The 13,267-nt window shown below is 43.9% G+C and overlaps 1 protein-coding gene across 2 annotated transcripts in view; it reads left to right on the forward strand.

Annotated features, from left to right (window-relative positions):
- The window catches only part of LOC116785098 (T-cell activation Rho GTPase-activating protein-like), a 51,816-nt gene extending 49,243 nt beyond the window's left edge, over positions 1–2,573 (forward strand). For both annotated transcript variants that reach the window (XM_032684316.1, XM_032684317.1), the window contains exons 11-12: positions 259–376; positions 582–2,573. In XM_032684316.1, coding sequence (XP_032540207.1) covers positions 259–376; positions 582–1,759 — 1,296 coding nt within the window. In that variant the 3' untranslated portion in view covers positions 1,760–2,573. The remainder of the gene's footprint in view (positions 1–258; positions 377–581) is intronic.
- Positions 2,574–13,267: the final 10,694 nt, after the last annotated feature.

Here is a 13,267-nt window from a genome sequence, read left to right on the forward strand (position 1 = left end):
CCCCTGGATATCAGGGGTGGCCCTCAGCTCTGGTGCCCCTCAGCCTGCAATGTGATGGGCCAGACTGCCCCTCATTTTGCCTCCTGTGAGCAAAAGCAGCAGCTGCCCACAGTCCCCTAAGTCCTAGCACAGTTCCTGGATACTTTGCATGCAGAGGGCAAGAGGCACACAGTGAGCACTGTCACTCATGGGCCCTCTGGGCAGCGAGGCCAAAGCTGTTCCTCCCTTTTGACTGAAATGAGCTTTTTCTGTGTGCAGGTGACAGTGTTGGTGGAGTTTCTCATAAACAATTGCTCAGAAATATTTGAGGAGGACATTGCTTTCCCTGTCTGTGCCTCAGCTGAGGAGTCATCAGAGCACACAGACAGCTCCACAGGTATGAGAATGGACTGGGGATGTCACAGACTGGGGCTGCTGGGCCAAATTCTTTAATTTGATATGTGAATATATCTGTGGAAACACAGATATTTGTAGAGAGTTCAAGATTCTGTTCCAGTGCTCTTCTGCAGGATTTTTTTCTGTATAGTTCTCTTTCATCCTCAGCCTGTTAGTGAAAAATAATGCCTGCTTTCTTCCTACAGAACAGCTATGTGCTGCTCGTCAGAATGACTCTGCCTATGACAGCCCAGATCCCGAAACTGAAGGCAGCTCCTGTAACTCTGAGATGGAGCAGCGCAAAGGGAGGAACGCTACTGTGAGCAGAAGACATCCAACACACATCTCTGCCTCTTCTCTGACTAATTTCAGAAATGACATCAGCATGATGGATAGGAGGTACTCAGAGTCAGACTTGTCCTTCCAGAATTGCCTTGATAGCACAATAAGGAAACAGAAGCTAAATAAAAGTGAGGACAATTTTCCGGTTCCCCAGAAACAGCTGGGGTTGGAGGCACTGGAGAAACGGCTTGCAGTCTTACCTTCACATTTATCAACTGACTCTCTACCCAAAACATCCTCCAGTTGCTCCCTGGAGAGCTCTGATGGCTCAGTCTTCACCAGCTCCCCAGTAGTTTCGCCCTCTAGTCCCAAAAAAACCTTTTTAAATAGGCCCCAGTCCTTTTCCACCAAGGCCACCGAAGACTGCAGTACACCTATCAGAGAGATCAAAAAACATTCCATGTCGTTCTCTTTTGCAAACCACAGGAAAACACTAATAAAAACCCAGAGCTGGGGGCCTGGAAAAAACATTTTTTTTCATAGAGACAGTTTCACAAAGAAAGAAGATCAGTTCTCCTGCAGAATTGTCCAGGAGAACAGTCCTAATGATAACAAACCATTGCCTGTGGAGTATCAGCAAAGGCCCCGTTTCAGGTCGGTTGATGAAGTGTTCAGAGAGGTAGACCAGAGGAATCCTGGAAGACCACCCTCTTATGAAGAGGCTGTTAAAAACTGCCTGGTCACTAAAGTTGCCTCCCACAATCTCACGGTTCAAACTATGAGATTAGCGGTGTCAAACCAGGATGCTCCGCTGCCTCATCCATGCAGCAACAGTGCACAGGATACAGCATATATGGCTCTAAGGGATCTACCCAGTGCCAGAGTTTCTGCAACGAAGGATTCGGATGTGGAAACTGAAACCTTCAGTGTCACTGTGGGAGTAAACTCCCGTGTGAATTTACCTGTGACCCCAGGACTCTACCGATTGAGAGCCATGTCTGAATCCTGTCAAAAGAACAAACTTGAGTACATTGCTCGGAGGTGCAGCCAGCCAGTTTTTGAGGCAGACCAGATCCAGTATGCTAAGGAATCATACGTGTAAAAAGCCTGTCCTTCCTCTTTGCACTGTACATACTGTAAAAATAGATATCTTCTCATCCTTTGTAAGATTTTACTTTCAAGAGACTAAGAATAAGCTAGGTCTGCATGAACTTTTTCTTCCTGAAGTGTCTGTCAGCTTGACATGTCATGTTCTTTCACCACAAGAGGTGGTGGTGGTGAAGACTTGTATATCATTATGTAAAAATGTGAGTGTGTTGTACATAACCTGTTGTGTGGGAAAACTAGTTAGTAGATGATAAACCATGTTGTATTTGTATCCTGAAAGGACAATTAAAAGGTTGGCAGGTCCAAAACCTGTCTCACCTTCTTTTTGTGTTCTGTATGGTCAGAGACTCCGTACCATTTGTTATGTATGTGCCAGGTGATGCAATGCTTTGCTGATTTTCTACATTAAGAATTGGGTTGGCAGTTATCCTAAAGGGGGAAGACCTGTTCTGTCATCAAGGACACTTCAGTACTTTTCCATAAACCTCCTGTACCTGCTGCCATTCTGTCTTCCTGCTTGCTGGTGATGAGAATGATCTGAGCACTAACCAGCATTAGTGTTGTCTACCGAGCCTGGGGTTAGAGGTACCAAAGCCCTACGAGGTCATTATGACAGTGTGTCAAGTAACCCTCATGTGGTCTGAAGTGGTTTTAGTTTAAATAAACTGGATAGGCTAAGAAAAGAAAGGAAGGAAGAAAGAAAGAAAGAAGGCGGATAAAAAAAAGAGATGAAACCAAAAACTCCTGTAGGGAAACATTCTGGATTTCAGCTTTAAATAGTTCAAGTTCATTAAAAAAAAAAAAAAAAAGGACAAATAACCTTGTAAATATGACTGGAAGTGCAATGTGTTTTTATGGCTCAGCAGAGTCTTGAATCAGAGACTTTTTTTGTCCTGTGTAACTTCACTACAATAAAACACTTTTCTGCATGAATGCTAAACTGTCCATTGTCTGTTTTTGAAACATCTAGACCCTACACATATGGTCCCTACTTTTATACTATTCTACAGGTACTGCAGGTCTGCTTGAATGACATGGCATAGCTAAGTTGATGGAAGGAAAGTAAATGACTAGCAGTATCACTGCTGTTGTTGTAAGAGGCCGCAGGCTACATTTTGGGAACGAATCCCTCTCTGTCAGGAAAACTAGTTATACTGCCATGTAACATCAGTTTTCAGTGAGGTGGAAAGGAAGCTGCAAAGAGGTGATGCTGTTCCAAAAGTGGAGCCGATTAGAAAACAGCACACCAGCTTCTCAGGAATGTTTTCCATGTGTAGGTGTTCACAGGACGCAGAGAAAAGGGAAGGAGAATGCCTGATCTGACAGAAGTGATGTGAGATGGATCATACTGGTAGGCTGCAACTAGAGGAAAATGCCACTTCACTCAGCCCCCTAAACAGTGGCACTCTGCTTCCAAGCAAGCTGAATGAGAGGGCTTGGCTGCAAGCTACTAAAGGCCTTTACCATTTTCTGGAATCTGCAACTCCTGGATCACAGAATGACAGAATAGGTGAGGCCAGGTGGTCCTGGTGGTCCAGAATAGGTGGCTGTTCTGTCCAAGCTCCCTGCTCAAGCAGGGTCAGCTAGAACAGGTTGCTCAGGACCATGTCCAGACAGTTTTTTAATATTTCCACAGATGGAGGCTCTGCAACATATCTGGGCAACCTATTCCTGTGTTTGACCACCCTCACAGTGAAAAAGTGTCTCCTTGCATTCAGATGGAATTCCATGTATTTTTATTTGTGCTCTCTACATTATGCCCTGTGTCAAGTGGGAATTACAGTTTTCTTTTGTAAAAAACAAAAGCATCTTGCCCTTGTGGCAAAACAAGCGTGAAGAGAGAATCCACGTGCAGTGGAAAGGCTCAGAAGCCACAGAAGAGAAAACACAAACCTCAAAATATACTCAAACAATAATACAGCTACTTCTTTGGTAAGTGACTCATTCTTTTTGAGTGTGACAATATTAAGGATCTGAAGATTCCTGCCCTCTAACCAGCAGAAAATCCAGGGTGAATAAGCATGGTCACTTCACCAGAGATGAGGAAAGTCTCTCTTTAGGTCCAAGGTGTCCTAAGGCAGATAGGACAATCACACTAAGAAAGCTTACCTGGGCTTAAATATTCAATATAGATGAGTCTAAATCTTCCAGCTCCTGAATAAGAAAGACCATTTGGAACTTCATGTAAGGCATTTCAATCAACGCAGAAAAAGGAAGAGAGAGGAGCTCTACATATAACTAACAAAAAAGGGGTGAGGTGAAGGAGTGACCCAGTCACCCTCACCCTGCTCTTGCATTTCTTCAGTCCAGGAAACACCGTAATTAAACAAAATCTAATGTAAAAGGACCTCAAAAGAGATTTACCTCCTTTTTGATGGGTAACTTGACTTCCTTCACCCCTTCAGACATGGCTGTTTAGTCAGCATTATTTTCACTCATGTTTCTCCGTAGAAGTGATTTCTCTTCTGTATAAGCATGTAAGAGACCTCAAAAGCCTAGGATGACACAGAAAGTAGAGAGCTTTGCTTTAGCACTTATTCATCTGCCTTTGGTTCAGAAAATAGTTTCATCGTGCTACCAGTCCAATCACATTCTAAGATCCAGCCCAGCTATCCTGGCCTCCAAGAGTAAGGCACTTTAACTGCTATATCCAACAAGTGAATTATCTGTTTTACAAGTGCCTTTGCCAAAGCTGCCTTTAACTTGTCAGGTAGAAAGATCAAACAAAAGATTTTGGCCCAAGAATTGAATGATGGCAATAAGCCTCTCATTCTCCACAGGTTACCCCATCATCACTATTGCATCACTTGCTTCACACACCCAATTTTCTAATTTCGTGAAGACACTCTAAACATACAAAGCATATAGGACTAGAAGAGGGAAGAAAGCAATATTAAAGCAGAAAATCCAAGCCTGTGTCTTGTAAGGCAATGCTGGAATTAAGACTGTTGGTGCAGTTTGAATTCAGTTCCTTGTGTTTGCATCCAGCTGTTGTTTTCAATCACATGATGCACTCTGTTCTTCCCCACAGGATGCACCTGCTCTGGGGAGGAACCAAGGTTGTGCAGCAAAGGAGAAAATCTTAATTCTGGCATTCTGTTCCATGCCACCACAGACAACCCTGACTCAGACCTTTATCTTCTCCACTCCTGACTCCTCATCTCTGCCTCATTTTCATTGCCTCTCAATTTCATTGCCTGAATTCCTCATCCAGTTATGTCTCTTTTAATTGAACAAAACTGAATCTATCCCTATGGACTTGCTGTCAAAGTCTCAATTTCATTTCTGTCCTCTCCATCCCTAGACCTACTTCTCTCAGTCAGCCAGTTTCAGTTTTCCTTTTCCAATTCTTCCATGTTTTTCTCTCATATCTGCACTGGTTGTTATTGCAATAAGCTCCATCAACACTCATCTAGCCTCAGTTCCACACACATTGTCCCCATGGCCCCTCCCCCCCCTTTTTAGTCTCTGCAAATGCAGAGAATTGGAATAAGTGCAGGAAAATCTCTGCAAGCTACAAGAAAAAAAAATACAGAATTCATAGAGCCCAGAGATGGCCTTAATTCACAGCTGTAACTATGGAAAGCCTCAGGATGAAACTTCCATGGACAGAGGCCCTTGAATTTACGAGATTTCAGCAAGGGGTCTGCACATCTCTTGTTGTACGGAAATACGGACTGTCAGTTATGATAGAAGGAGATTTGGAGCTAGGTTAAGGTGAAATAATAAGTAAAAATAAGCCATTTTCCCTGTGCCTCACCAAAACAATTCACAAGCTATGATGTAAGGGATATTTCTGGTAATATGCTCCTGTTCTCTGGAAATTGCACTGTCAGTACAGTGATTATTTTCTGCCTCTACAAGCAAGGCCTTGGGGAAGAAGCTTTCTCACCTGTCTGACCTCTTCTCAAAGTTGTTATCTGAAGGGCACTTGTTTCTGAGAACTGTGAAAACTAAAGAGACAATGAATCCTTCACACCTCAGGAAGAACAATTTCTGGTCACCTAGGAATGATGGACCATGCTACCACCATGATACTACCATGGTCACTTCCTTTGATAACTGCTACAACATAACCCAAGAAAGCCCTTCACTGGACATTGTCACAGAACAGAATCGCTACTCAACATAAAATCTTTCTTCTGTATTTTCCTCCCATGATTGCTACCTGGGTACCCCAGGCAACACAGATTGCTGGTACGAACCCACTGTAAAAGTATATAACAAACACAATCACACCAACTTTATACTAACTAGTAGCTTGGAGCATAACTGTCCACACTTTGTATTTGGCATTGGTTACCCAGAACTCTGTTCTTTTGGGGATTGAAACACTGTCTAGAATGTGACTGTGGTCAATTCCAACACTTAATATAAAGCCAAGAACTTGGGAGGTTTTTTATAATGGGATTGTGTCTCTTCAGCCTTTTGCTTGGAACTAGATCTCTATTTTCTTGTAGCATTAATGACAAAATATATGGTCTTGGGATACTGCTTGGAGTGTATATACTTTAATGTTAAAAGCTAATAGTAAAATTACTGCCTCATAAGTCAGTTACATATTGTACAGAGTTTCACACAGACGATTTTTACCACAATGTTCCCTCTTATAATATTGCTATCAAATGTCTCCAATTACAACAGGAAGAAGTATCACAGCTGACAAAAATCCCATCTGTGTTATTTTTAGTCTGGGAATAGGAGCTCTTATTTCTTTACTGCCTGTTCTGGTTTTGGTGCTGATAAATCACCGGAGACCAGGTGGTTTGCTGCAGCACCACACCAGCATTGCTTATTCCCAGGTTGACTCATTCCTTGTTCATAAACTGCAATTGACAACTGCAACTTTCCATCACAACAGGCAGGTCTCTTAAGCTGGAGAACAGCATTTTGTGCCACAGCAAGGCCAAGAGATTGCAGCACTTGGCTGTCACTTGGCTCTGAACAAATAAAAACATGCTGCTACTCTGCTTGCATGAGTCAGTGTGGCTCTCGTGTTTCCACGAGGACAATTTCTGACTACAGGAAAAGGAAACCCATCTTGGTTAAGCACTCTGGTTACATTTTTCTCTGAATTTTGTTAGCAGTCAGTCCTTATCACCTGTGCCATCAGAAGAGAGTAAAAACTTCAGAGGAGCTTCTGAAGGCTAAAAATTCTGAAGATGGAGCAATTTTTATTTAAAAAATCTGACAATGACAGAGAGAAAGATCCATGGGAAAAGGGCAACCACTGTTGGAGAAGTGATATAGTCCTCATATTGTCAGCCGACTATCATATCCATAGCTGCCTGCAAGTCTCTGTGGATGCTAGGTGAACAATGGCTTTTTCTGCTTCTCTGTTACTCAGAAATGCTAAATATCTAGTAACATTTTTCTATAAATACATAACTTTTATTGTTTTAAATCAGTCTTTTCCATTCGCAATGATAAATACATTAATTTAAATCTCACCTCTGAGCGAAGCCCATTCCAAATTCTACATGTTCTTCTGCAATGGGAGAGGAAACCACAGATTATTTTCTGTTTCTAACCTGAGGTGTCAGCATATAAGTCTGAACAAATTGTTCATAAATTCCAAACATGGTTGACTCCGTTGAGCTCTGCTTCCTCTGCAAGGTAATAATATGAAAAGGTTTCTATGAAGGGTTTCACACTTTCTAAACAAAACATGCTCTTTAGCCAACAATCTATTTACGGAACTGATCCAACGGCTGCTTGACACTCTTCCTTCCTACAACCCACAAACCTCCTACCAACTTCCTCAACAGATGCTACAGTCCAAATTCAAACCCCGCACCTTCAATATCCCACAGGTCATGCCGAAAATCATAAAACCATATTTTAAAAAAAATTTAAGGCCAAATCCAGGCAGATTCCAAGACAGATGATTAGAGAAGATGCTCTTATCATACAGATTGGAGATTTTTCTGGTTTTCTGAATGCTTGCTGCACAGTCTTGGGTCTTGCAATTTTTTCTCCATAACAAAGCTGTGACTTCACACAGCAAGTGCACCTGTGCAACTGTGCCTGCAATTCACCAACCAGACTTCTTCAGCACAACTGGCGGCTAGGTGAGATAGTAACCACAGTATCATGCAAGAACTTCACAGAGCACTGTACTCTGAGGAGTACACAAAGTTACATGACACAATACAGAGATGCACACACACCTTAAAAGCTACAAACACCAGAAGACATGGCATTTGAGAACTCCTTGGGTGTGTGAAAGAGCAGAGCAGCCACCAGTTCTCTGTAGGTGATCAAGGGAGGATGATCTCGAGATGAAGATCAGAGACTTGTAGTTCAACATGCTCAACATCAGGGTCTGCTTTTTCCAAAAGGCCTCCTGCCCAGTGCAGGTTTTGGACTGTGCAGTTTACCTCCAATAAAGCAAATACTTTACTGCTCTATCTCCCAGAAATGTAATAAAGGGCAATTTGTATCAAGATGGACTAACACCAGGACTACAGTGAAGGGGCAACAGAAGCAGATGAGTCTTGTTTTTTACTCTGCAAGTTTAGTGCAGTTGAACAACTGCCCTCAATACGTGGAGATGGAAAATAAGGCAGATCTTCCTAGGGCAAAAAAAGACAGTGGGAGAGACCTGTTCAAGACAGGGAGAGGTAAGAAGGGGCTGGAGAGGTATAGCAGCACACAGTCTATTTGAGCTTATATAGGAAGGTCACCAATAATTGATTTTCCATTTGACAGCGTAATGTATGATAATTTAAAATTAAGTGTGCATTGCTCCACCCCTCAATAATTCTTTCTAGTTACTGTCTCGGAAGTCCCATGGTGGCATAGGGCAAGAATACAAACCCCGCAAGAAGGTTTGTCCTGCTGAAAAACAAAGCTTGTGGGGAACATGGAGGGAAGGGAACCTAGGGAAAATGTTACTGAGACTCAGAGGTGAAGTGGTAGAGGGAAGCAGGACTGTAAATTTTGTCTGGAAACCATAAATAATAAAATCTAGTTTTTAACTAGTGCTGGAGAAATTAAGGTCTTCAAAACTGAAACCTCCCAGTCCTGCCCAACCACAAAAACTTAGAACTGGGGTTAGGAGGAAGCTGTGCTTCTACAGAGAAAATGAGGTTTAATAATTTTGGGTTGAAGATATGAGTGATAGAATCTGCATCTTTTTCTATTCACAATTACATATGAAGATTAACAAATCTTAAAAAATACTGATGTCACCAGCAGGACTCAGGTTTAGCTCTGGTATTTATTTTTCCTTCTGTGTCTCTCCCCTGTCTAAACTCTCAGGCTGGTCCACTGTACTTTTTAAACCTAAGTATCTCACTATTAGGCCCAGGCCTATACGCAGGCAGCATCTGTTTATCTCAGATGCACTGAGCCCAGTGCTTACAAACAGCAGCAAAGACACCATCTGCGGGCTGGCAGACACCAGTGATACAATACTGACACAGGATTGCTGATTTTCTTTGGTCACATCACTGCAGCAAGTTAAAAGTAGGTTTCAGGGCACTTCTATTAATTGTTCTCCAACCGCATCAGGGCAAATAGTATATATGCACCTCCCTTGGGCTCTGTAATTCTTTCATCTTTGCAGTTACACTGATGGCTCTCCATGTTAGTACTGTGGGTTTTGTATTTCTGTCAGACATCTCAGAGCACTGATTAACAGCAGCTTGATGCTTTCTGGGATTTTCAAGGCTACTCTGTGCATTTCCATCCCTGGAGATTTTCAAAACCTGGCAGGAGAAGGCCCTGACCAATCTGATCTATCTTTGCATTTCTACCAACTTAGGCAAGGAGGCTATACTAGAGACCTCTAGAGTCCCTTTCAGTCTAAACTGCTCTGCGATTCTTTGATATCTTCTCAAAAGCCATGGCATTTTCACTTCCAGTAGAGTTACTTCCGAAGTGAGAGATCCATTTCTTAATGTGCAGGCCCAAAGGGGTAAGAACTGCAGCTTAAAATTCCCTCTCAGGATCATGGGGAATCAAATGTAACCCAAAAGTCATGTATCGTGTATGGCCAGTCTTTGCGAACGAAGATTTGGGAAAGGTCTTTACCCTTCGAGCCTGCGCAGTGGATTTTTTAGGTGAGACACAGTGTGCGCTGAGCTGAGCCCACCCTTTAATCCTAAGGTTCATCTGCCAGGGCCGAGCAAGTGAGGTCCTCAGGACGCAGGTTTGTTTAGAGTGACCTTCTCTTAGATGGATGGCCTTACAGGGCTGACGAGCTCCATCTGCCCAGGGGGAGTTTCCCTAACCGGGAATCGAACCTGGGCCACAGCGGTGAGAGTGCTGCATCCTAACCACTAGACCACCAGGGGTCCCCCAAATGTCAGATAATTACATAACATTACATCATGAAAGCATTCCAATATTTTTAAAAGCAACCATGGTTCTCTTCCAAAGAGAGGACAACGTTCTGAGAAGGCATTATGCCCCTCCATGTCCTTCCTTGACATCTAAGCATTGTCTGTATCCATAAACCTCCTTCCTTTCTTAATTAAGCAATGTTGCAGAAAGTTAAGATGTTGAAAACTGGACACAGCAAGTCTGCTCAGCATCATACTGTGCAATGCACTGTGGTACCAGGTCTCCCAAGCTCGCAACATCCAAGCTAGTGTCCTAGGAAGACCCAGGCTTAGCACTGTAGACCCCTTATATTGTATTTCAAGGTGTCATTCATTAGTTACAGAATCCATCCCAAGTACTGCAGGAAATAGTGGATGCACATCTTCTGTTACTACACACTGACAACTTCACATTTGCTTTACTGTGACTAAACTTGTTTCATATCCAAAAAAAGAAAGCCAAAGGCATGCCATAAGGCATGGTACAATGCCAGGAAATTCTCATGAAAACAAACATATAAAAAAATAAGTTCTGGCTCCAAGACATTCTAACAGACCCACAGCAAACCTAGAAGGAGATAAAACCCTTATCTGAAGCTTTCAAGTCAGTTGAAGGCACCTCAAAAGACCTTTCTTAGCTGCCATATGGGAGATGGACTGATTCATCCCTTTCTAGGCAGGCCCACTTCCCAAGGAGTACCTCCTGCACTGCTACCTGTGCAGGTCCAAGTCAATCCTCCAAAGAATATGTGAAACAGCCATTGTGACTGTAAGATCCCGAGAACAGCTAAGGGTACTAACGGCAGCCTGGACATCTGATTACAATCATCATGTTTTTGGCTCTTCCTGAACTCAGTCTTGTGATGACACGAAATGTTCCAGAACTCACTAGGTATTTCTAGGAAAAAAACAACATTAAAGGGGGCAAGAGAGAAGAGATGAGGCTTTGTCACTTATAAAGCTCTGCTAACCTGCAAGTCAGAGACCTTTGTCCCTCCAAAACGATACAATGCTTTTGCACTAGACTGGTAACTGAGGAGTTAGCAGTGTTTCACAGATGTGAGGAAGAGAGTTGCTGCCATTCAACCAGTGCACTTATTAGGTGGATTAGAAATTCACCCAAAAGGTGAGGTACCAGGCTGGGGCCAGCTTAACAACATGAACTTGTGGGCAATAGGTAACAGTCAGCACCGCAGGAATCCTTGCTCCACTGGTCCTTACTCCTCCTGGTTACGGGCCCTCTTCGCTTTGTCTCCCTACCCAGTCCATTCCAGCCAAATTTCTTGGTTTGTTCAGCAAGCACACTCCATTCCTTATCGGATCTGTATAGATGGGTGTTTTTTATGGCTATGCTGCAGCTGTTTTGCATTGGAACAGAAACACCAAATCCCTAAAAATCCTGGAAAGGTCTACCCAGATTTCAAGTCCCCAGTCTAAAAGCAGTATAGTTAGCTGTACAGCCAAACTCAAGGAAATATGAGTCAGGTCTCCAAAATCAAAGGGTTGCATTGGTTCTGGCCAAATTCAAGGGCCACAGTTCTCTGGCTTGGCTCAACTGAGATGCTTATCATTAACTTTGCTTGCCCAGACACAAACAAATATTGAAGGACTGCTCTCCCCTCTTATCCCAGTGATACTTGAACAGTACTCCTGCAGGCCGATATCCTTCTGTCCTACCACCCAGCTAACAAGAGTCTAGTCAACACAACTCCCATTCCTGTACTGACTCTGCAAGCTGCCCATTATGAATTACAGAAACATTCCTTCTTTTCCTTTGCCTCCCACACTTGGCTTTTTTTGGTAGGGTTGTTTTTTTTGGTTTAGGGTGGAGATTTTTTTAACTTGTTTTTTTAAAAAGTTTCTCCTGTTTTACAGCTTCTTTCATGCCTTTCAGGCCCCCTATGAAGTACACTCTGCTATTTGCAATTCTCTTGTTTGTGACTGTCTGCTCGCGGCTGTGGTGGAACACAGACATCTGCAGCACTAACATAACTGAGATGAAATAAACAGAATTTCACACGAGAATTACATTTAAACCAAAGGTTTCAGAAACAAAAGTCACGGGCTATTTTATATACTCTGTCTTGCTAAAGCGATCAAGGCATATCACTAACCACAAAGGTTAAAAAAGAAGGCTATCACTTTATCAGTAACTCTTCATTGCTTTTACGTTTCTCTTAAAGGAAAATTTTCACATAATCTGAAAATACGTCCTCATGATTTGCCCTGACAAGGAGTGCAGCTCACCATGGATGGGATGGCATACTGAGGACGCACCTCACACTCCTATCTCCCATCATACAACACCTTTACAGTATCCAAATCCCCCGCTTGTGTGGAAAACACAAAATTTGGAGTGCAGCTGTTCGAGCCGGTACTTTTCCGACATCAGTACCTAAGCCACCAGTACGCCATCCAACAGGCTTTAGCGACCCCCCAGCCAATCTTTGCACCCCAATGCCACTGCAGATCAAGTTAAGTCACCGCCAGTTTCCCTGGAAAGCTCCGAGTCCCTGAGGAGCTTGTCCAGCGACACCAGCACGACGGTGACACCTCGCGGTTCAAATCCCTCATTACCTCGGCCAGGGGAGGCCCCGCAGCGCTGGGGCCCTTTATGGGTTACGGTGGTGTTTTCCCTGTGCCTGGTGGGCCGGCACGTCCTCCTTAATCCTCCTGAGGGTTTGGTTCTTCCTGGCAGGAACACGCCCGTGAGAGGGGACGGCACGAACCGCCGCCCGCCGGAGCCACACCCGCGCACAGCAAAGGGTGACTTAATTGCGGCCTTCCAGTTCCTGCAGGGACAGCTGGAGAGGGGCTTTTTACAAGCGCATGTAGTGACAGGGCAAGGGGGAACGGCTTCAAAATGAGAGTAGGTTTAGGTTAGTTGGAAGAAATGGCTTGCTGCGAGGGTGGTGAGGCACTGGAACAGGTTGCCCAGAGAAGCTGTAGATGCCCCAGCCCTGGAAGTGTTCAAGGCTAAGCTGGATGGGGCTCTAAGCAACCTGGTCTAGTGGAAGGTGTCCCTGCCCATGGCGGGGGGATGGAACTGGACCATCTTTAAAGTCCCTTCCAACCCAAGCCGTTCTGTGGGTCTATGAACGGCCCCGCCGCCGCCTGCCCCGCGCATGCGCCGCGCGTTGCCCAGGAGACGGACGCCGTTACAGCTCCCTCGCGGC

Source organism: Chiroxiphia lanceolata, chromosome 3 (assembly GCF_009829145.1).
Source record: "Chiroxiphia lanceolata isolate bChiLan1 chromosome 3, bChiLan1.pri, whole genome shotgun sequence".
In the NCBI taxonomy this organism is placed as follows: Eukaryota; Metazoa; Chordata; class Aves; order Passeriformes; family Pipridae; genus Chiroxiphia; species Chiroxiphia lanceolata.